Source organism: Nuphar pumila, chromosome 16 (genome assembly GCF_984573655.1).
Source record: "Nuphar pumila chromosome 16, dmNupPumi1.hap1.1, whole genome shotgun sequence".
In the NCBI taxonomy this organism is placed as follows: domain Eukaryota; kingdom Viridiplantae; phylum Streptophyta; class Magnoliopsida; order Nymphaeales; family Nymphaeaceae; genus Nuphar; species Nuphar pumila.
In genome coordinates this window covers 2,220,653-2,245,605 of record NC_143264.1, presented here as the reverse complement: position 1 = coordinate 2,245,605, position 24,953 = coordinate 2,220,653, and the positions used below count along the sequence as shown (strand labels likewise).

Genomic DNA, 24,953 nt, shown 5'->3' with positions numbered 1-24,953 from the left:
AACTATTATTCCACTCATGACCATTATTTTCATGAAAAGTCTTGCATGTGATCAGACATGACTTTGACACACTTTAAGCTCTTTAGCAAGGCATGTGATAGCCACCATTGTTGTTGCACTCTATTCTATTCATTTCACCTATTTCTAGTTCATTGCCTGGATCAGACCTCATGGCATCATATGATTATTGGGTGCAACCAATACATAGATGACAGACCTCCTCACCATTTGATGTACCAATTGCAACTCCAGATGTATTGCTCTGCATATTCATCTATGTAGCCTTCCTCGTGTTTGTGCCATGAAAGTTTTCTGCAGGTTGCTCTATAATTTTTTGTTGATGGGATCACCAAGGTGTGTGTTAGAGAATTGTTAGTCATCATGGTAAAAAAAATTCAGTAGGATAAAGTGATGAAAACTAAAAATTGCAACCTTGTGTATACTTTTTCTTGGTTGATGGAAATAGTGTCAGTTTTCATTGCCACTGTTTGTCTAATGCTGTCATTAGTGGCAGTGTGCAATTGCCACTGTTGAGTCAACAGTGGTAGTTTGTAATAGCTGCTATAGGGTACCTACAACGGCAGTTTAAACTGTCGTTGTAGCTACTGGTGGCAATTCAAATTCAAGATAAGCTCCAATATAACCTATAGTGGCAGTTGTAAATGCCACTGTAGGGTAACAACGACAATTACATAATGCTGCTATAGGTACCCACAAGGGCAGTTATACTTGCCGTTGTAGTTAAAAAAAATGCCACTGTTGCCAAACAGCGACAACACCAACAGTGGCAGCGGTGAATTGTCGTTGTTCGCTTTAGTGGCATTCACACAAGACTATAGCAGCACTTTTGACTGCCGCTATAGCTATGTTTTGTTGTAGTGAGGCTATACAGGCTTCTGTTGCCACTCGTAAATGTTTTTCATTCCGAAAATTTCCACCTCTTCTGTAATTTTATGAACCATTTTTTTCTAGCCAAAAGGCATACAAATGCCAGAGTTGCACTATAGGAGCATGACCTTGATGTTCTTAGCTTCATTGTTATTTTTCTTGAGCCACGATGGGGTTTTTGGGAAGTTTCATTCCCAACATAGTGATAAATCTCACAAGATTTATGGAAATCTCCCAAAAATATCACGAGAAAATACCTGAAAGTCAAAAGCGGTAATTTCTTGTGATTTTTTCGTTAGAAACATAAGTATCGCGTTTAAAACACTATATTATTTATTGTAAAAAAATGTGTTTTATTTAAAAAAAAAATATTTGTATTTCTTTATAAAGTTTGTTTACATTGTTTATTTATTTTTTATTGCCAAGATTTTTTTTAAAAAATGCAAGATTTATAAAAAAAATTAATTTTCACGAGTTTTTGGCTGCCGAGATTTTGCCATTTTCTAGTTTTTGTCACTATACGTTGAGTCATGCATGTAGCATAATGTACGGATGAAAAGTGAAAACACTAAGGGCCTGTTTGGAATCTGTAGCTGGGATGGGCGTTCATGGAGTTTTAGGCATTCGAAGAAATGGCAGCTGCTGAAATGGCACCTATGCCAAATCCATGATTTAGTGTAAATACAAAAGAGAAAGAGCCTCACTTCCAATCCCAAATGCATAAACCCTATCCCAGTGCCGATAGTCCAAACACGACCATGAAGGTAGTTTGACCAAGATTTTACCTCGGCAAGGGCCGAGATTCCAAACACGACCACCAAGGTAGTTTGACCAAGATTTTAGCTGAGGACCACCAAATGCATAAACGCCCATCCCAGCACCGAGATTCCAAACAGGCTATAAAGTTAAAGAAGGGCAACTTTTCCATGTCCCTCACTTTTGCTTTGAAAATGAGACATAAGGGATTACTTAGGAGGTAAGGAACGTCCCAAAGTTTGGCTTTGGTCAAGTAGAGTCAGCCAAGCTACGAGCCACTGGTATTAGCACAAGACCATCTTTATAAACCTGTACTTTGGGGCCCATAAGCTTTAAAGGGTTGGGTGAATGGACAATCATGAAAAAGCAACTAATGCCCACAAAGTCTTCCCACATCCAGTAAGGACCATATGTGAATATGGTCAAGTCGATGGGACATCACAAGTTCAAAACCCGTAAATGGTGTCCCTTCTACAAGGTCAAAGCTGGGTGTACTTCCCAGTAGGCAAGAAGGACCTCAAGGGTGTACCAACCGAAGGCCAGCCAATGTGTGGTAAGTGTGATTGAGGGGTTCTCATGAACTATCCAAAAAAAGAAAAAGCAACTAATTTAGATTATGCAGACTTGATTTTTTTTGTTGAATGGGAGAATATGAAAACTTGTCTTAATATCAATTTAGGCAAATCTCTTATTTTATTTATCAATTATTTTTATAGAAAAGATTTCATATATTAATATCATGTTTTAATACACAAGGCTCACAGTAGCAGGATGACAGGGTTCACTGTGATGTCTCACTTTGTAGCTGTTGCAGATACTAAGCAGGGATTAGGGTTGATAAATGGACTAAGATTCTTTTTCTCTCTCTACAAAAAAAAAATGAACTAAGCTTCTTATAGCTTGGCTTGCTAATGAGCTCATTTGGGCTAGTAACCTCATTATATGAGCTAGGCTTGAACAAGGTCCGTTAGGCTTAGCTCAGTTGGTGTAGGATTGTGTAGGCTCCTAAAGATAACATATCTATATTTTATAAGATACAATCATATAATAATGGGTAAACACGTCCGTTGAAGAACTGCTGGGCAATATGATTGCACAAAAATTTGTGCATTAACCATCCGATCGCCCTCCATAAGATCTTGGCTCCCACACCTGACAGGCTCTGTCCACAAGATGGAGGGTGATCAGCTGCTTAATATTTATGCAATCATATTGCACCTGATCTTTTCAAGTTAAAGTTAAAGAAGTGCAAAAACTTGTGTAGTGTAGTAGCATTCTTTTAGTATAAGGATGAAAAGTGAAAGCACAAAAGTAAAAGAAGGGGCAAAAACTTTTCCACGTCCCCCAATCACAATTTTCATTTTCTGCTTTCAACACGATGAAGACATAAAGTGGTCTGCTTGGGAGGTAAGGAAGGTCTCAAAGTTTGGATGTGGTCCAGCAGCAGACTCAGCCAAGCTACCAGCTATTGGTGTTAGGACCATAAACCCATCATACAGTGGGACCCACAAACTTCACAGGGTTGGGTAGAAAAAGCAACTAGTTTAGAATATGAAAGACTTGTCACAACAGAAATATGATAGAAAATATTTCATATAGCAATATCAATGTTTTAATACCACAAGGCTAAGAGTAACAAGGTGACGGTTCACTTTGATGACTCACTTTGCATCTGTGGCAGATACGAAGCAATTATTATTATTATTATTATTTATGTTTTTTTATGACAGAAGTCACAGAACCTTAGCCCAAGTGATGAAGAACCTAGGGTGGGGCCTCACGACCACCCTGCCTCACGTAGCCCACTTCTGTAAGCTACCGACACATCAGTGTGCCAGTGGGTATTGATCCGGTGCCTTTATCTCAGCACCCTCACAGCTATCCCACCGGCCATGTGGGTGGGGCCTCTATGTGGGTTCCTGTTTCTGCATTTAAGGGACTACCAAGAAGCCTCTGCTCTGTGATTAAGGGGGAGGAAGAGAGTTTTGCTTGCTTGCTCCTTTTAGACGACCAACAGAGCAGAGACTAAAAGGAATCAATGGATCGGAAGGCGCGAAAGGGGAGGAAACGGGTTTCCAAGAATCCGGCGGTGGGCCCCACGACGCTGAACGCCGATCCCTTGAGGGGAGTATCGCCGGGTTTCCTCTCCAACCCCGAGTTGGTGCGGTCCTTCGCCTCCCTCTCCCTCTTCAACCCTCCCGATACGTGTAAACTCCGTCTCCCTTGAACCTTTGCCTGTTTCTTCTTCCTTTTTAAAACTCTCTCTCTCTCTCTCTGTCTCCTTTTTTTTCTCTTGTTTCTTTTCTCTTTTCTTTGTAATTTTGCTAATCAGTTTCTTGGTTGGATTTTTCTCTGTCATTGATATTATGGGTATCATGATAGCCGATACAGTTAATATGCTGCATGCTGAAAGTTTACATGGGTTTAGTCTATAGGGATAGGAAGACCAAGAATTCTTTTAGATTAAAGGGTTTATTTGATGGCTTGTTTAGGATTGGACTAAACAAACAAACAAAACCGATAGAACACTCGTTCTGTTCTTCCGTAATAACTGTACAAAGTTTTTTGACTGTACACTGATGTTGTATTCCAAATGTCTGTTGTTTATTTACGATGTGCAGACAACTTAGACAGATATGAATAATGGGTTGGATTATTTTATTTTGGATTGTATGACCCGATTCACTAGTCATTTTACATGTTTTAACAAGTTTATAATGGATTTTTGCTTAGGATATAGATCCAATTGCGAATGTATGAATAAAATCATGAATTTTTGACTTGAATGTGGTTATCAAATTGGATCCAAATAGTATAACATAAAAAAAAAGTAAGTAAAACAAATACACAACAATTTCGATATCATAACATTATAATTGCTATCAGATATGGATCCACTTACGAATGTATATCTAAAATCATAGATTTTTGCCTCAAATATGGATCTCGAATTGGATTCAAATACCATAACTTTAAAAAATGTTTAAAATCTAAATCTTGGATTGAATCTAAAAACTAAAAAATGTTTAAAAATTGAGTATTTTGAGGAAAAATAAGAATTTATATATTTTTTTGATATATAAATGATTTAATCAATGTCATATTACATCTAATTATAAAAGTTTATTATAAAAATATCAAACTCTATTAAATCAAATTAACTATAAAAATCAAATTATCAAACCCTATTAAACCAAAAAACCTTAAAATGCAAGAAAAATAAGTCATAAATAAACGAAAAAATATCATAAACTATAAGAAAACAAACCATAAAATTAAATAAAAAAGTCTTAATTCAAACCTTAATCAAAGAAAATAAAAAACAGCCCTAATCAAATTAACTATAAAAAGCCTTAATTAAAAAAAATTGATTCAAAGCCCTAATCATAGAAAATAAAAACAAAAATTATAATCAAATCAAAGAAAATTCTAATCAAATTAACTATAAAAAGCCCTAATTTAAATTTTTTCATTCAAAGTTCTAATCAAAGAAAATCAAACAAAAAAACCGTAATCAAATTAACTACAAAAAGTCCTAATTTAAGAAATTTGATTCAAATGCCTAATCAATGAAAATCAAGATAAAAAACCCTAATTAATGAAAATAAAAAAAAAACTAATCAATAAAAAATACTAATTAATGAAAAAAGAAAACCTAAAAACAGGAGAAGAATGAAGGAGGGAGAACCAAGATGGAGAAAAAAAGGGTGAAGAACGAAGAAGAAGGCGGAGAGAAAAGGGGGACACTGTCGGTGTCACCGGTGGCATCACCACCGACGCTGCTTACCCCTGTTGCCACCTCGGTCTCACCAACCTCATCCTTTCCCATCGGCCACACCCTCACCGTTGGCTGTAGTAGAAAGTGAGAGAGGGCCTCTTCCCCTAACTTTTTTTTTCAAACACACTCGTCCACGTTCTAAAACGTAACAGGGAGTGTTACAAAAATTACTCTCTAATATGGACAAAACATATGCGTTATGTGCATCTGCCACATCCAATGATTGATTCAACCCTGGTTCCCAGCGAGAATTCAGTTCAAAATCCAACGAGGACAGGTGATCAAACAAGCCTTAAGAGTATGTTCGATAGCATGTTGCGTGGGATGAAAAGCATTAAAATCATAAGTTTTTTAACAAATGTGGGATGCGACGAATCTACTGAACGTCGTCCGCCATATCCAATTTATGGTGTTTTCTATGTTCCACCCCTTGTTACGAAAAGAACAGGGATAGGGGTACAATTAAAAGACAAAATGCATTGACGACCGCATCGTGCCCGTTGATGCATCGCTTTCTCTCTCTCTTATGCAGCCGAAAGGGGCGGCATCGGTTGGTCGACTGCGACCTCTTCGGGTTCACGGTGGAGACGGGATCCAGCAAGGGAGAAGCAGGATGGGTGGCAGGTAGCGGGAGGAGGATGACGACGCAGGGGCGAGGTAGTGGGAGTTGATCTCGTGGCCCTTGGGCCTTGGAGGGGCGATGCCATTGTCACGTTCAAAGGGGTTGAGAGGTGGCCAGTGCATGTTGTTAGAGGAGGGTCAGGGCTTATGGCATCCTGAGCAGTGCATGGTGGTGGTGGTGGAGACCGCAACCACCATTATCAACAAATCATGGTCATAGGGCTTTTTGATCCAAGAGTTGGAGATCAAAAACTCTACCGAGCCATCTCCATGACCAATAAAACCTGCAATTCCACCAAAAAAATGGAGGGGAGAGAAGGAGGAGATCAACAACAGGAGGAGGAAGGAGTGAGTTGTGTCCAGGGAACTCTGGCATATGGAAGCCACACACTTCTCTCTCATTGTTGCTGCTTTCTTCGGTGTTACTGTTTTTATTCCTCTCCATGAAACCGAAGCTCAAGGAGAAGGAGAAGCCCTTTGCGCCCGTGCTGAGGTTTCAAACGGTTCTAATCGAGAGAAATTCCATTTTGTGTTAGAGTTTTTTGGTTTCATGGTGGTCGCGATGGATCTATCGGACTTGTAGTTGACTCTATCACTAGGATTCTGGCCGCTCAGTCGGCACTACTAATGCTAATTATCGATGACTTGATATCGCTCTACAACAACGTCCGTCGGGTCTCTCTCGAGTTGCTCAATCAGCCAGAGAGTGCTGAGAGCAAGGCAGATTTCGGTTAGGAAGGGGACAAGGAGGAGTTCAAAATCCTTGGGTACTTTATATGGATGAAGCTCCGAGTGTGGTCCAAACAAACAGAAGGAACACAATGTCAGTCCGAATTGTTTGCACATCGTCATCAAACAACAGACATTTGAAACACAACATCCGAGTGTGGTCCAAACAAACATTGGACTTGGTATAGTTGTTACAGAACAAACAAAACTAGTGTTTTGTTCCATCTCTTTTATTCATTATGATCGTCAAACATACCCTAAAGAAATTGTTTTCACATGAAGGAACACAAAGATTCAGAGCAGCAACAATGATAAAAAGAACCGAAGGCCATTTTGTCCTCTTGGTTAAAACCCTAAAATTCAAAAGAAAAAAAAAATGTTCCTTTACGGAATTCGATACCCTTATATCTCTAAACCAAAGTTTGATGTTTACACTGTAGTCTGTAACATAAAAGATTGTGATCGGGAAGCACTCCTAAAAAATGAAAACTTCAGGCTTCATGTGTTAACCAGCGGATGTTAACAGTTCTTAAATGTCATTCTCATACTATTTTTTTTCATGGAGGAGAAACCATCCTCGGGATCAGAGAACTAGTCATTTTGGCTTAGCCTGCTGTACTTATGGTCGCTGTCTTGATGGTGTATACCATGGCACACCCCTTGCCCCCGTCTCCCGTGGTGGCTGAGCAAGGGTTTATCCCTTGTCCTCATTAATGCAAGAAGCTGACTCTCATGAGAATGAAACCCTAACGACCTGCCTAGTGGCCAAGACTCCTCCACTGCGCCAATTCCCTTGGGGCTCTAAATTGTCATTCTCATACTATTGAACTTGGGATTTATACTCCTAGAATCAGCAAACCTCGTAGGAATTCCTCTTATCCTTTCCTTATTTAGTGGGGGGCCTATAAATTAAGCGTGTAAAGTGGAATTGTGGGCTCATTAGTTTTGATCCTTTCGTTTAACTAAGAGCGTTTTCTTTCAAGTCACTACTCATTATAAAGTATGCAATTAAACTCCGATCTTATGAACGTTTCATAGACTGTACTGTGTTAGGGTATCCAGACAAGAGATTGGAGACAGGGGACAGATGGATCGGGCACTATTCGAGCTGCCATCGTATTCTTCTTGTTGGTGAAGGAGACTTCTCATTTTCCCTCAGTTTGGCAAGGACCTTTGGATCTGCAAATAATATGGTGGCCACATCTCTAGACTGCGAAGGTATCATGACTTTTTTCCAATATAAGCTTCCTTTTTCTTTATATGTATCAGTAGAATAATGACATAATTTCAACTAAAAATAATTTAACATGAAGAGCATATCTCTTCTTATACACAGCCAGTTTGGCTATTGATATGCAGCCTTGACTACTGAAAGCAGGTTTCTAGTCATCAATCTTAATGAAGGAATTTTTTATGCAGCACTGCAGGCGCTGCTGACAGCCACCCATCTCAATTTCTCGAGATGTAGACCACACCCATCTTGAGAAATGCCAAGATGAGTGGCTTTCAGTGGCGGCGCATCATGCAGCACCACTGCATAAAATGTGCTTGATCTATATACACTGACCTATTTGTTTCTACTGCCAATGTTTGGAAGGTACACTCTTTCTTAAATATGGTTCTGCCATTGAGAATTTGGTAGAGCTTCGAAGGTTGGGCTGCGAGCTTCTTCACGAAATCGATGCCACGTCGATGAGCAAGGATTCTCGTCTCAGCACCATGAGATTTGATAGAATCGTCTTCAACTTTCCTCATGCTGGCTTTTTATACAGTGAGACTTCATCCTTCCAAATTGAGTGAGTTCCAAAGAGCATACCTTTTAAGATTTTTGTGTGCCTAAGGTTTTCTGTGAGGAAGAGCAAAATCTGACACCACAAATGAGATTAGAAGCTAACATCTTGACTCACTGAAAGCGCAACTTCTCATTGACTAACCCAGTCCCTGCGGGCCTGTGTCTGTGTATGTCTACCTCTAGGCGTGGTTAGGTGGTCGCAGTCGAGTACTTTACAAAGCACTCTGCCACACAAAAACACAGAAAATCGCTAATGCGTGTACAGGGGCAGCTCAAGAGAAGTTGAGGTCCTAGGCATATTTCATTGGAGGCCCATATTTCTCCATTTTTTTTTTCATTGGAGGCCCTCAGCATGAGGCACCAGCATGTGAAATATAAGCGTTATATATTTTTTTTTCATTTTAGGCCGTGGCCTCAAATATCAAAGAGGCCAGCCGGCCCTGTGCGTGTAGCAAACATGCTGTGTAAAACACAAAACACAGAAAATGGCTACATGCGCAGAGTTTTGTGTACTCGGGCCTGATCACTGGATCTGCTCTGGTCTAGCTCTGACCCATTAAAATCTAGACCAATGTCACGTGTCTCGTTACCACAATTTTCCCACTGAAGCAAAATCTTGTAATAACAAAAAAAGGTTTTCACAGGAACATTAGAATCTCCATGTGTGTGTCAAAAATGCGGGAAACATATAAGAATGTAGATAAACCATATAATAAAATATACAAAGTGTTAACATTGTCATAACATCATGGTATCTTGCATATGGTGATGTTTTGAAAATATCCTTTTTTTGGGTACTATATATATCCGGATTGGAAAAATCTTCGATAAAATCACAATATTTTCATTGCCAATATTTGGGACTATGATGTAGATCTAGACCCTGTTCAGCCCTCCATATTAAGATCATCACCCTGTTTAACTGCACAAAATGCTTTCTCCTCTTTTATTTTCCTAGAGTGGCCTGCAATGAGCCCTTCTGTTTCTGAGATGGACAAATTGTTGGTGAGATTAATCACCGTTACTATATAGGTTGCACAGGACTTTATTGAAGGGATTCTTCAAGAACTCGGTGGAATTGCTCTCTAATGATGGGGAAATCCATGTTACCCACAAGGAGGGCCATCCATATAACAAGTGGAATTTGAAGGAAGCAGCTGAGGAGTGCGGATTGGACCTCACAGAAACTGTTCCCTTCTGTCGGTTTATGTACTCTGGCTACATCAACAAGAGGGGAAGTGGGGATCGTTGTAATAAAACATTTCCCGTTGGATTATCGAGTACCTTCAAGTTCAAGTTAAGGGACCAACCAACTCCAATGTTGTCCTTCACACAGAGATTGATGTACATAGCTAAGATGGCCTATGGTGCATTTTGCAGTTTTGTGACGAGTCTGTTGACGAGTTGAAAGCAAATTAGTGTGATTTTGTTAAGCAAGGAACCTAACTAAATGCATGTTCCAATTGTTCAGGCGTGAAATAAGGTACGTCTGTCAGTTCTCTATTAAGGTCGTCGTGTTTGATGCACCGAAGAACAAAAAATCAGGCTTTTGGTCCAAGTTTATCTTGGAGCTCGTTTCAAGGAGAAATCAATGAAAACCTCCCCACAAAACGAGAGGAAGGATCAGGTGCAATGTGATTGCATGCATTTGGTGTGCTGCTCCACTTGATCACTCACCATCTTTGGGATACAGCCTTACAGCCGGTCAGCTGTTGGGCTCAATGGGGTGCAGCAGCACACCAAAAGTGTGTAATCACATTGCACCTGATCTGATTTGAAAAAAATGAACAGATTATAAAAGAGAGGATAGGTGAGTCAAGATTCAAAACCAATTAGTTTTGGGGATCAAGGGTATTTTAAAAATTTGGATTCGCAAGGAAAAGTGCGACATAAAAGAGAGGACAGGTGTAACACCAAGGTGGCATCCCATATCCTAAGTGGCATCCTGTGTCCAGCTTATGGCCCAGGATTGAATCCCTCTTGCACATGGGGCAGTCGTTGTCCGTCTCAATCCTGCCTACCTTCAGAAAAAAAAAAAGAAAGAAAGACAGTTGTAGCATTACATAAACTAAACTTTATGAGCCTCATGGCCATACACTATAAGAAAAATGCTAATTAGCGACTTGCGACAGATTAGTTAGAGAAAACTATCCATCACTAACATTCGAATGATTTATGAAATTAGCGACGAAAAAAATTTCGTCATGAATTCAGTGTTAATTAGCGATGAATTCGTGACGAAAAACTTTCATCGCTAATCTATCGCTACTTAGCGACGAATTCGCGATAAAAAAATTATGTCTCAAACTCCGTCGCAACTTAGCAATAGAAAATTTTTCATCCCGAATCCGTCGCTAATTAGCGACAACATTTTTTCGTCGCCAATTCCCAATACAAGAAAAATGCTAATTACCGACGAAAATTTATGACTGAAAACTTCTGTCGCAACTTCGCGATGGATGAGCGGCAAAAAAATTCCGTCGCTAATTAGTGACGGAATTAACAATGCTACTTTTCGATTTAAACCGACCCATCTAGGGGCACAAAATTTTTCCTCTCTCCCCGTGCGAAATTTAAACCGACCCAAAAGCCGTTCGATTTAAACCGGTTTTTGGCAAGACGTTCGAACGAGGACGTCTTCGTGGCAGAAGAATGCGAGGAAGAAGAGGAGTCAGAGTCGCCATTGCTGGAGGACCAGGCCGGCCCGACCTCTCCGGTCTCGAACGACTCTTCTTTCTTCAGTTTCGTCGACGTTCTTAACAGCAACGAGCTTTCCGTTCCGGTAACTGGTTTTCTTTTTCGAGCGTGGCTTTTCATTCCTGGCCTCTATTTTTTCGGCCTAACGATTCTGTTGGGGGTTCTGGTTTCAGGTCGACGGATAAGTGAGAGAACCAGGTCGGGAGGGCATTGGAGAGCGTGCCGGTTTGGAGGTGCAACCACTGCCTTGTGCAGAAGACCACACAGTGGCGGGCCGGGCCGAACAAGCGGGAAACCAGGTCGGGAGGGCACTGCAGAGTGCATCGATTTGGAAGTGCAGCCACTGCCTTGTGCAGAAGACCCCGCAGTGGCGGGCCGGACAAGCGGGGAACCAGGTCGGGAGGGCACCAGAGAGTGCACCCGAGAGCGCGCCGGTTCGGAGGTGCAACCACTGCCTTGTGTAGAAGACCCCGCAGTGGCGAGCCGGGCTGCTCGGGTCTAAGACCCTATGCAACGCCTGTGAGGTGCTGTACAAGTCCGACAGAAAGCAAAAAATTTTTAAAAAAATTTAGCGACGGATATTATTTGTCGCTAAATTAGCGACGAATAATATCCGTCGCTAACCCATTGCTAAAATAGCAACAGATTAGCGACGAGTCATGTCCATCGCAAAATCAAATTTGTGCTTATTTAACGACAAACTCGCGATGGATCATGTCCGTCGCTAATCTGTCGCAAATTAGCGACGAAAGTAACAACAGATCAACATTGTCACTAATTAGCAATCAGAAATTTGCGATGAATGTTATCCATCGCTAAACAGTTTAGCGGCGGATTAGCGATGGATAACATTCGTCGTTAATCCACGATTTTCTTGTAGTGATAAGGCTTACGAGTTATGACTGGATCCCCCTCTCCAAGAATTTTGCCCAAGAATGATTTGCTTGGACCAAGGGTAAATGAACAAGCTTTACAAAAAATATTGTAACATAAATTATGGTGATAGAGTGCTATCACACACACACACACACACACACACACACACACACACACACACACACACACACACACACACACACACACATATATATATATAGGGTTAATATTGGGTATTAATGAAAAGTAAGATGGTAACAAACTAAAAATGATAGGTGCAAGTTGCATCTAAATGTGATGTACATGGTTTGTTTAGTAAAAAAATTGTTTTGAATAATGTAATTATGATAAGCAATTAAGTTTTTAAAGGGTTAAAAAATCAATGGCCCATAGTGTGCTAAAATTTCATAACTCAAAATATCATATTTTTATATCAGAGAAGCATAATCCAAATTTTGATCTATAGCAAACAAATCATGTTGAGCACATCTATTTGATTAGATTGAATAGATAGAGCTTGCACCAATGATTTTAGCTCATTAGTATCGTACCTTCATTAGTAGCCAATATTATATGGGTTAATATTGGCTACTAATAAAGGTATGGTACTAATGAGCTAGAAATCATGGGTCCAAATTATATCACCTCAATCTAACAACATAAACGTAAAAAGTATAATCTTTTGAGTTATGAAATTGTGGTACATTGTGGGCTATTGATTTTTTAATATATTTAAAAACCTAATTAAACATTTTTATCAAAAATTTATCATTTTTCAAAAACTCATGAGAAATTGAAAAAAATCCATAAATCTCACATTTTTTTCGGCAAAAGCTCTTCAACAAAAAATAAATAAAAAATATAAAAATGATTTTTTTATAAGAAAATATTAATAAAATTTACTAATATCGCATTTAAATCACAATAAATAGCCGTTTAAAACCTAAATATCATGTTTAAATCGCGGTATTTATGTTTTTTCATAAATCTCATGATATTTTTGAAAATCTTGCGAGAAATTGCTGTTTTAAACTTTCAGGCAATTTCTTGCGATATTATAGCAAGATTTTAATAAATCTCACGATATTTGTCACTATGGTCATAATCACATCATTCAAAACAAGTTTCCTACTAAAGAAACCATGCAAATCACATTTGTACCGTAATCAGTAAGCAATATTAACCCATATATAGAACGTATTACCATCATACCGAATTTGGCTCTGATGATATCCGACCCATCGTGATCGTCCGACTGCATAATCATTTGGACGGCCAGGATGGCCCTATATAAATCCCAAACCTTACCCTACCCAACCCCTCCCTCTCTCACTTCCCCAACAAACCTCTCCCTTCTCTTCTCCCATGGCAGAGTAGATCGATGCCCTCTATCTCCTCCCTGCTGACGGAGCTCGTCGGCCTCCATCTCCCTCTTTTCCACCAGGTAGCATCACATCTCTCTCTCTCTTGCCAACTTTGTGAATATGTGCCATTTTTAGTTTATTTAGTTGGATTGTAATCTCTTTGTTGTTGTCCTTTTGTTTTTTGTGTGATTCCTCTGAAGTTTGGCGAAGTTGTAATTCCGATTCTTTTGAATGAGAAAGAATAGAAGTTTTTCACTAAAGGTTGGGCACCCTTTACCCTATTCTCCATCTCTGTACTTTTCTTTTTCACTCCACTTCCAACACTGTAGATTAAGTATACAATTCTAAGAGAAAAAAAGCATTTTCATTTGTTATTGTAGTGGTGTTATTTATGTTTATCATACTTGGTGGACACTAACTGTAAAAACCCGGTGTTCATTGTTGTTTTTTTTGTTTTTCATTATGAAATTAATTGTTATGGTTAGGTGCTCATATTTTCCTGTACATGTATATTTTTATATGGATCGACCATTGATGGGCAAAATCGCCTTTAAAGTTTATGAGTGTAATGTATAGATATAAAATAATGATTCTGGCTAGCATGATTGGAATAATAAATTCCTTTCCTTCTTTGTCTTGATTTATTAAAAACAATTAATTCAAAATGTGGATTTGGTTAAGGATTGAATGACACCTAATTTAAGTAGGTGAAGATAGAAGGTTGGATTTTAAGGAGGTAAGTAGCACACGTTTTGAAAAAAAAAAAACTCATTTAGAAAGAGAGCTATTGTAGCAAGGAATTGTAGTAAATAGATTTTTCCTAGATGGCAAGCTTAAGAAAAGGGGTGGCTGGAAGGTTGGGTTGACTGTTAGGATTAACAACGTAAGGGGAAAGTGGCCTTAAAGGAAGGCATGAGATAGTGATGGAAAGACTATAACTTTGAAACAAAGAAAAGAATTTGTTTTTTTGTAAAAGAGAGAAGGAGACGTGGACTGCATCCTCAAACAAGCTTTTAGAAAAAAGGAGAGAGGGGGGAAGAGAACTAGAGATCGATAGAGGAGCTTGAGCAACGGAGCGTGTTGATCACAATCTTCTTGCACAAGAAAGCGAAGGACCGAAGCGATTTGGAAAAAAAAAAAATCAGACTCTACACGTTAATGGATATGGGACCAGACGTTAGTATGTGTTTCAAGAGGGCTTGGTGATTTGGTATACGTGGGTCTATGTTTGTACATGTGTTCCTCAGCATATAAAAAAAAGAAGAAGTAAGCATGAGATTTATATGGTACGTTAGGTGTATGTTAATTTATATTATGTGACTTCATGCATGTACTTTAGCATGGCATTAAGATGGGGCAGCCTGTGCAATTTAGTGGTTGGAGAATTCAGCGTGAGGGCATGGTTGAAACCATGTATTAGATGTTTGTTTTTGATGGATATAGATTACTCATATAACTGTGAGTTATAAATATTATGATTTCATTAGTGGATGCAAGTACCTCGTATTTTTTTTTAGAATGGCTTGGTATTGTATTGATAATATATGATGGTAAATGGCTGAACATAATAGGGCATTGATAACATGAATTACAGACCAGATTCTAATCATACATGGTTTTAATGACATACTGGTTTCTATCAGACTGTATAAACAGAAAAAAAAAATAACTTGGGTCAACTAGTGACGTGCAAATCTCAACGATCCGATGGAATTTTTAGGCATGTCTTGGCATTTTGGAATCATCGAGATGTTCGTTAACTAGTCCCTAAATGATGTTGAATGGGTCTGAGTCCTAATTTTTCAGCAAAATTAGTCCTTTCAGAAGTTTATCAAGAGATACCCGTTTTAGACAGACTATGTTAAAATGACCAAACTTATTTGTTTCATAAATTTTGATAAAGGTTTTGTATGTTTGAAATAGAGTCCTTTTGGTTCAGATATAAAAGTACGGCATTTGAATCCAAAACCCCAACGACAATTTATAAAGGGCATTTGGATAATGTACATGGAAGATATCATTTTTTTTGTGTTCTATGGTTTTATTTTCTCTAGTTTAAATTTATCATGTTTGTAAAAACACCTCAACCCTTGTACCCTGGACCAAGTTGTACATATGTCGTGTACCCTGAATGGGGAAGTGGAACTCCTCCTGAGGGAGTATAATAAGTCAGGACTTCTGTTTGCCTACAGAGAGGGTAGGTGGTACTAGGCTCCGGGATTTCTGTTATATTGTTTGGAGAGCAAGGCGTCTCCTCGGTCCACCCAGCCTGGTTGTCCAAGCGGGACCTGAGTAGTTACACGGGAAAGCCCGATGACTAGCCCTACTGACTGAGCTCAATCTGAATGGCTCACTATGGGACCTCCCGATCAATGTATCGCCCTAGTGGGAGCAACAGTTGTGGGTACCGCAATCCTCTGTATGTGACAATTGGAATTGATGGCATGGGTTTTGACTAATGGTCAACACCGACTTTTATTGTCCAGGGACAACATGGCAAAAGAATATGTATATAAGTTTGCTATTGATCATATTTCTATACATACAAATGATTTTCTAATGCTATGTTTTCATATGCTTTGATCTTTACTGTCGTACTTGAGAGGCTAACCTCTCCGTTGAAAATGTTACAGGTTCTGACTGATGGTGTGGCGTTGAACAAGGCTCGACGTGTGTGTTGTTCGAGGGATTTGGTTTTGGGGCTGTTTTGTTATGAGACTTACTCTACTGATTTCCAAATTTATGAACTTGAATTTTCAATAAGATGGTTTGTTCAGTTATTGGTTTGTGGCGAGCCCAAATCTATCGTGTGTTTCCAAAAAAAAATAAAAAATGGTTCGAAATTTTGTGTTAAATTTGGGGCGTTACAATGTTGGTATCAGAGCCACCTACGAGGTAACACACCGTCAAGAATTGTTCGACGTCCACCTGTCAGGTAATTATTACTGAATTTAATGATATACAATTTTCAAAAAAAAAAACTATCAACCAACTTTGAAAGTGCTTGGACCCTTGCACCAAATAGGGTCGTGAGCATGGGACTAATAATGGAATGTTGGTTTTGTACAGTTGCTATGTCATAATGCATCAAGTATAACAAACTCCTGCGTAATATAATTGTATAGATGGTTCGCACGAGAGGAGCTCGTACCATATCAACTAATGGGAAGCAAAATTCCCGAGGCCACTGGGGTGACGAGCAAGGACCATCGCAACCACCACCACAGGATCCTGCCCAACAACAAGCTTTCATTATGAACACATTGCACACAATGGCGATGTTCATGCAAACTGTAATGGGAACTAGCATGGAAGGAAGATCTGCTACACCGCGAACAAGTTCGCCATGTGAAGCTAGAGCTGTCACCTATAAACAATTCATGAGCATGAACCCACCAATGTTTAAAGGAGAAATGACAGGTGATGCTGCTGAAGAGTGGTTGTACCGAGTAGAACGAGTATTTGAGGTGTTGAGTGTACCTGAAGGGAGCAAGGTCAACTTTGGGACCTACCTCCTGAAAGGTGACGTTGACCGATGGTGGCGTACGGTGAAGGCAGTGAAATTTGCTAATGTACGGGCGACTTGGGCCGAGTTCAAGGAAGCATTTAACAACGCTTTCTACCCAACTCACATTAAAGAGAGGAAGATGCAGGAGTTCTTAGACCTGCAACAAGGAGGATTGAACATCGAAGAATATGCTGCCAAATTTAGAAGCCTGGAGAGATATTGCCCAAATACATATACAACCGACGAGGCAAGGGCTAACAAGTTCGTTCGGGGACTGCGTGATGGATTGAGGAGTCGTGTCATGAGTAGTCGACCGCGAGACTTAGACGACGCAATCACTATGGCGACAAAATTGGAAGAGGATTGGCTCAAGTCCCAAAAGAGGGGCAAAGACCAAAATGGCTTCAAAAGAAGTGAATTTCAAACACAGAAGCGATCCATGAGGCCGTTCAAGAAAAATAAAGCAGACTCTACAGCAAACAAAGCCGCTGAGCTATGCTCGACATGCAAAAGATCACATCCAGGCAAGCCGTGCTACCGTGAGATAGGAGCGTGCCTCTTCTGCGGAGAAATGGGGCATTTCATCAAGGAATGTCCTAAGAAGCAAGAAGCAGAAAGAAAAAAACCAACAGGAGGGCGACCAACAGAGAATAAAGTGAAAGGTCGGGTCTATGCCACCACGGTGGAGGAACTTAAGGGGAATGAGCTAGTAGAAGGTACATGTCCTGTAAACTCACACTTAGCTCGTGTTCTTTTTTATTCTGGGGCTACACATTCATTCATAGCCAGTTGTTTTGCTAAGAACTTAGAGATCAAGGAACAAAGAATGCCATACACACTAAATGTTCTAACTCCCTTGGGTCATAGAGATGCTTGCCAATACTATATCCTAGATGTTGATGTGGAAATACAGGGACACCATTTACTGGCACAATTGGTAATTATGGAGATGGTAGGGTATGATGTAATCCTCGGAATGGATTGGTTATACCACCATTATGCAAACATTGATTGTAGAAGGAAGAAGGTCATCCTATCTACAGTTAATGCAAAGCCGGTTGAGTACCAAGCTATGGGGAGAAGACTAAACAGTGGAATGGTAATCTCAACTGTCAAGGCAGAAAAATATATAAATAGTGGATGTACCACATTCTTAGTTAGTGTTGGTGCGACTTTTGATAAGGAGGTCGACTTGAGTAAAATAGAAGTGGTGAGAGAGTTTTCTGAGGTATTTCCAGAAGATCTACCTGGATTACCTTCGAAGAGAGAAGTAGAGTTTAGAATAGAAGTGTTACCCGGAACAACACCAATATCCAGGGCACCTTACCGTATGGCGCCAGCTGAACTGGAAGAGCTAAATAAACAAATTCAGGATCTTTTAGACAAAGGCTTCATACGACCAAGTGTGTCGCCTTGGGGAGCGCCTGTATTATTTGTGAAGAAGAAAGATGGGTCTATGCGCCTTTGCATAGATTATAGAACGCTTAACCAAGTAACGATTAAAAACAAGTATCCACTTCCCAGGATCGAAGATCTATTCGATCAACTCAAAGAAGCTAAGGTGTTCTCAAAGATTGACTTGAGATCAGGATATCACCAGTTGTTAGTAAAAGAAGATGATATTCAGAAGACAGCCTTCCATACTAGATATGGCCATTATGAATTCCGTGTGATGCCATTTGGATTAACGAATGCACCTGCTGCATTTATGGATTTAATGAACAGAGTATTTATTGATTATTTAGATTGGTTTGTCATAGTGTTTATAGATGACATACTGGTGTATTCCAAGAATGAGGAAGAACATAAGGAGCACCTGAGAATGGTTCTGCAAAAGTTGAGAAAGAATCAATTGTATGCCAAATTCTCCAAGTGCGAGTTCTGGCTGAGTCAAGTGAGCTTTCTGGGTCACACTATATCGAAGGATGGTGTGGCAATAGACCCTAGCAAGGTGGAGGTTATACAACAATGGAAGCAACCTACTACTGTGTCTGAGATCCGAAGCTTTTTGGGGTTAGCTGACTATTATAGAAGATTTATTCAAGACTTCTCCAGAATAGCCTTACCCATGACGAAGTTGCTAAGAAAAGGAGTTAAATTCATCTGAAGTGAAGAGTGTCAGAAAAGTTTTCAGACACTAAAAGAGAAACTCACATCCGCGCCAGTATTAACACTCCCTTCTGGGACAAAAGGATTTGAGGTATACACAGATGCATCGGGAACTGGTTATGGTGCAGTATTGATGCAAAACGGAAAGGTAGTCGCCTATGCATCAAGGCAACTAAAACCGTATGAACGAAATTATTCGACCCATGATCTAGAATTGGGTGCGATAGTATTTGCTCTAAAGTTATGGAGGCATTATTTGTATGGAGGAGAGTTTGAGGTCTTCACAGACCATAAGTCCTTGAAATATCTATTTTCACAAAAAGAGCTTAACATGCGACAAAGAAGGTGGCTGGAGTATTTGAAAGACTATGAATTTAATATTTCCTACCACCCGGGAAAAGCAAATGTTGTGGCGGATGCTCTGAGCAGAAAGGCTAAAGCTTGCAGAATTTTAATGCAAACTTGGAAACTGATGGAAGAAGTAGCTCAATGGGAGCCATTCCAAAACATTGAAGGAAAAGTGACTATGACCGCACTGATCCGAGATGAATTATTGGACAGGATCATCGCAAAGCAAAAGGAAGATCCACAACATGCCAAAATGGTAGAAGCATGTAGAAAGAAGGACTCTCCTTATTTGCAAGATAATGATGGTTCTATCTGGTTCAACCGGAGATTGTGGGTCCCAACCGATGAAGAAACTAAGAGGTATTTTCTAGATGAAGCCCATAAGACTAAGTTCACTATACATCCAGGAAGTACGAAGATGTACCAGAATATCAAGAGAAATTTTTGGTGGCCCGGCATGAAAAGAGATGTAGCAGAGTATGTCGCAAAGTGTTTAGTATGCCAACAGGTGAAGGCAGAACACCAAAGTCCGGGAGGCCTTTTACAAAGAATAGATATTCCATAGTGGAAATGGGAAGATATCACCATGGACTTTGTGGTGGGTCTGCCTCGCACTAAACGTCAACATGATGCGATATGGGTAGTAGTCGATCGGTTAACCAAGTCATCACATTTTCTCCCTATAAGGATGACCCAAACACTGGCAAGTTTGGCGGATTTGTATATTGAAGAGGTGGTGCGAATCCATGGAGTGCCGAAATCTATTATCTCAGACCGAGATCCGAGGTTTACTTCACGGTTTTGGGAGCAGTTGCAAAGGGCTTTGGGCACAAAATTGAAATTGAGCACTGCATTTCACCCGCAAACAGATGAACAATCTGAAAGAACCATTCAAACTCTGGAAGATATGTTGAGAGCATGCGCTCTTGAGAGAAAAGTAGACTGGGACAAGCATATTAAATTGGCAGAATTTGCATATAACAACAGTTATCACGCTAGCATAGGAATGTCACCTTTCGAAGCTCTGTATGGCAGACCTTGTAGGTCGCCTGCTTGTTGGACTGAATTGGGCGACAGTAAAATAGAAAGCCCCTTGGTATTACAACACTATACAGACCAAGTGCAGTTGGTAAGGAAAAGACTACTTGCAGCACAGAGCCGACAAAAGAGTTACGCAGATCGAAGGCGAAGAGAGCTCAACTTTAGTGTTGGAGACCATGTATTTGTAAAGGTCTCCCCAACAAAAAGTATATTCAGATTCGGGAAGAAAGGGAAGTTAAGTCCAAGGTTTATCGGGCCGTTTGAGATTTTAGAAAGGATTGGTGAAGTGGCCTATCGGATTGCATTACCACCACAATTTTCACATATACATAACGTGTTTCATGTGTCCATGCTTAAGAAGTATGTACCGGACCCTTCTCACATTATCGAACATGGTCAATTGGAACTCCAGGAGAACTTATCTATAGATGAAAAACCAGTGCGAATAGTAGATAGAAAGGAGCAAGTATTGCGCACAAGGGTCGTACCTTTGGTTAGGGTGGAGTGGCATCATCATGGATTGACTGAGTGTACTTGGGAGCTAGAGGAGGCAATGAAGAACAAATACCCCCAACTGTTTGACGGATGAGGTATGTGACTAATTTCGAGGACAATTTTTTTTTAGGGGGGTAGGATGTAAAAACCCGGTGTTCATTGTTGTTTTTTTTGTTTTTCATTATGAAATTAATTGTTATGGTTAGGTGCTCATATTTTCCTGTACATGTATATTTTTATATGGATCGACCATTGATGGGCAAAATCGCCTTTAAGGTTTATGAGTGTAATGTATAGATATAAAATAATGATTCTGGCTAGCATGATTGGAATAATAAATTCCTTTCCTTCTTTGTCTTGATTTATTAAAAACAATTAATTCAAAATGTGGATTTGGTTAATGATTGAATGACACCTAATTTAAGTAGGTGAAGATAGAAGGTTGGATTTTAAGGAGGTAAGTAGCACACGTTTTGAAAAAAAAAAAAACTCATCTAGAAAGAGAGCTATTGTAGCAAGGAATTGTAGTAAATAGATTTTTCCTAGATGGCAAGCTTAACAAAAGGGGTGGCTGGAAGGTTGGGTTGACTGTTAGGATTAACAACGTAAGGGGAAAGTGGCCTTAAAGGAAGGCATGAGATAGTGATGGAAAGACTATAACTTTGAAACAAAGAAAAGAATTTGTTTTTTTGTAAAAGAGAGAAGGAGACGTGGACTGCATCCTCAAACAAGCTTTTAGAAAAAAGGAGAGAGGGGGGAAGAGAACTGGAGATCGATAGAGGAGCTTGAGCAACGGAGCGTGTTGATCACAATCTTCTTGCACAAGAAAGCGAAGGACCGGAGCGATTTGGAAAAAAAAAAATCAGACTCTACACGTTAATGGATATGGGACCAGACGTTAGTATGTGTTTCAAGAGGGCTTGGTGATTTGGTATACGTGGGTCTATGTTTGTACATGTGTTCCTCAGCATATAAAAAAAGAAGAAGTAAGCATGAGATTTATATGGTACGTTAGGTGTATGTTAATTTATATTATGTGACTTCATGCATGTACTTTAGCATGGCATTAAAATGGGGCAGCCTGTGCAATTTAGTGGTTGGAGAATTCAGCGTGAGGGCATGGTTGAAACCATGTATTAGATGTTTGTTTTTGATGGATATAGATTACTCATATAACTGTGAGTTATAAATATTATGATTTCATTAGTGGATGCAAGTACCTCGTATTTTTTTTTAGAATGGCTTGGTATTGTATTGATAATATATGATGGTAAATGGCTGAACATAATAGGGCATTGATAACATGAATTACAGACCAGATTCTAATCATACATGGTTTTAATGACATATTGGTTTCTATCAGACTGTATAAATAGAAAAAAAAAATAACTTGGGTCAACTAGTGACGTGCAAATCTCAGCGATCCGATGGAATTTTTAGGCATGTCTTGGCATTTTGGAATCATCGAGATGTTCGTTAACTAGTCCCTGAATGATGTTGAATGGGTCTGAGTCCTAATTTTTCAGCAAAATTAGTCCTTTCAGAAGTTTATCAAGAGATACCCGTTTTAGACAGATTATGTTAAAATGACCAAACTTATTTGTTTCATAAATTCTGGTAAAGGTTTTGTATGTTTGAAATAGAGTCCTTTTGGTTTAGATATAAAAGTACGACATTTGAATCCAAAACCCCAACGACAATTTATAAAGGGCATTTAGATAATGTACATGGAAGATATCATTTTTTTTGTGTTCTATGGTTTTATTTTCTCTAGTGTAAATTTATCATGTTTGTAAAAACACCTCAACCCTTGTACCTTGGATCAAGTTGTACATATGTCGTGTACCCTAAATGGGGAAGTAGAACTCCTCCTGAGGGAGTATAATAAGTCAGGACTTCTGTTTGCCTACGGAGAGGGTAGGTGGTACCAGGCTCCGGGATTTCTGTTATATTGTTTGGAGAGCAAGGCGTCTCCTCGGTCCACCCAGCCCGGTTGTCCAAGGGGGACCTGGGTAGTTACACGGGAAAGCCCGATGACTAGCCCTACTGACTGAGCTCAATCTGAATGGCTCACTATGGGACCTCCCGATCAATGTATCGCCCTAGTGGGAGCAACAACTGTGGGTACCACAGTCCTCTGTATGTGACAATTGGAATTGATGGCATGGGTTTTGACTAATGGTCAACACCGACTTTTATTGTCCAGGGACAACATGGCAAAAGAATATGTATATAAGTTTGCTATTGATCATATTTCTATACATACAAATGATTTTCTAATGCTATGTTTTCATATGCTTTGATCTTTACTGTCGTACTTGAGAGGCTAACCTCTCCGTTGAAAATGTTACAGGTTCTGACTGATGGTGTGGCGTTGAACAAGGCTCGACGTGTGTGTTGCTTGAGGGATTTGGTTTTGGGGCTGTTTTGTTATGAGACTTACTCTACTGATTTCCAAATTTATGAACTTGAATTTTCAATAAGATGGTTTGTTCAGTTATTGGTTTGTGGCGAGCCCAAATCTATCGTGTGGTTCCAAAAAAAAAAAAATGGTTCGAAATTTTGTGTTAAATTTGGGGCGTTACACTAACAACCCCAATCCGCAAATAAATAAAGGCCTTATACGCACACAATTGCGATTTCACGATCAAAATGCACCTGTCAGAAATTGAGAAAAGGCTGAAAGTGGTAATATATTAGGATATCAATAATGAACCTCATGTGGCGTTTTCCTGATGCCTAAGTAATAGGGAGAATGTGAGAAATAGATTATGTTATCTTTAGATCCTAACCTGTTGATATTATGCCATTCAGCACCCTCATTGATGGGGAAATAGTAGCTGATGCTTCGTCAGATTGTCTAGATTGTTAAAAATAGTTGACCATCCCTAATGTCATTGGCTCTTATCTGGTGATTAACAAATGATCAATTATATGCCTAAAATTTATCTCAGAATGCAACTTTAGGACAATGATAATATCCTTGTTCCATATGATTCTTAGATGTTCCAATTTCCTACATTGTTTTGCCATTTCCTTTTCCCCCCTATTTTCTTGGTTTTATCTAAGAAATTATTTACTTTGATGTTTGGTAGGGAGCAAAGATATCTGCCTCAAACTCTTTCCTTTTCATTTTGGAACAGTCATACTCATACAGGAAACTGTTGGACATTTTGGGTTACGGGTCCAACCCACAGTCTGAACCGGTTTGACACCCTCTTAGTGGGTCACGTAAGTGGCTGGTTAATGGAGATAGTGGGTGGGAGTTACGTGAATGTGGAGAGACCACATTCACGTAACTGCCCAATTCCTCCATTATATATGGGGTTAGGGGTTACGAAGTTGATGAGAGTTCGTAACATATCCCTGCCCAAATTCAGTTCTGTATTCAGTTTTTGCAGAATAGGGTCCTGCTCACCGTCGACATAAGGCCTGGGCTCATTGTGGGCGTCGACCGGCTGAGGAGAACGCCGAACCACCTACACGGACTATGGCGAATCCAGGTACGCTCCCTGTCTTGTTGTTTTTACAGGGTATCACCATCATTGGGTTATGGGCCCACTGCCACGCATTTCCGCTGCGCGTGGCCGTGTAGGCCGTTTCGGCGTTTACGGCATCGGTGGAGTCGCCGTAGGGTGACAACCACCGATAAGCGGCTGATCATATCCATATAAAAGAAAAGAAAGGATGATCGGAATATACCTGTGGCCGTCGAGCTGCAGGGATGATCCGCTGTTGCCGGGATGGTTGCTGGAACCATCGCCTGAAAAATTCCCCGTAGCTGTCGGCTGACAGATGGAGAAAGGGTTTTCTCTCTGTTTTCCATTTCAGACATAGGGCAAGTTGCTTTTGCCGGAAAACAGCAGAGCTGTAAGCGGCAGTCTTGTCGGCGCCCAGGTTACCCACCCCATCGTCGGAGTTACCTGCGAAACCGACGACAATAAAAAAAAA

General features: G+C 39.9%; 2 protein-coding genes across 2 annotated transcripts; both read left to right on the top strand.

Annotated features, from left to right (window-relative positions):
- Positions 1-3,606: 3,606 nt before the first annotated feature.
- Positions 3,607-9,972, top strand: LOC149812654 (uncharacterized protein At4g26485-like). The gene is made up of 4 exons (XM_089992268.1): positions 3,607-3,851; positions 7,811-7,990; positions 8,370-8,568; positions 9,597-9,972. Exons 1-4 carry the CDS (start codon positions 3,683-3,685, stop codon positions 9,970-9,972), a joined length of 924 nt encoding a protein of 307 aa, XP_089848394.1. The 5' UTR covers positions 3,607-3,682.
- A 6,801-nt stretch (positions 9,973-16,773) lies between these two features.
- LOC149812653 (uncharacterized) lies at positions 16,774-19,116 on the top strand. The gene has a single exon (XM_089992267.1). The coding sequence runs from the start codon at positions 16,774-16,776 to the stop codon at positions 19,114-19,116; it is 2,343 nt and encodes a 780-aa protein (XP_089848393.1).
- The last annotated feature ends 5,837 nt before the right edge of the window (positions 19,117-24,953 follow it).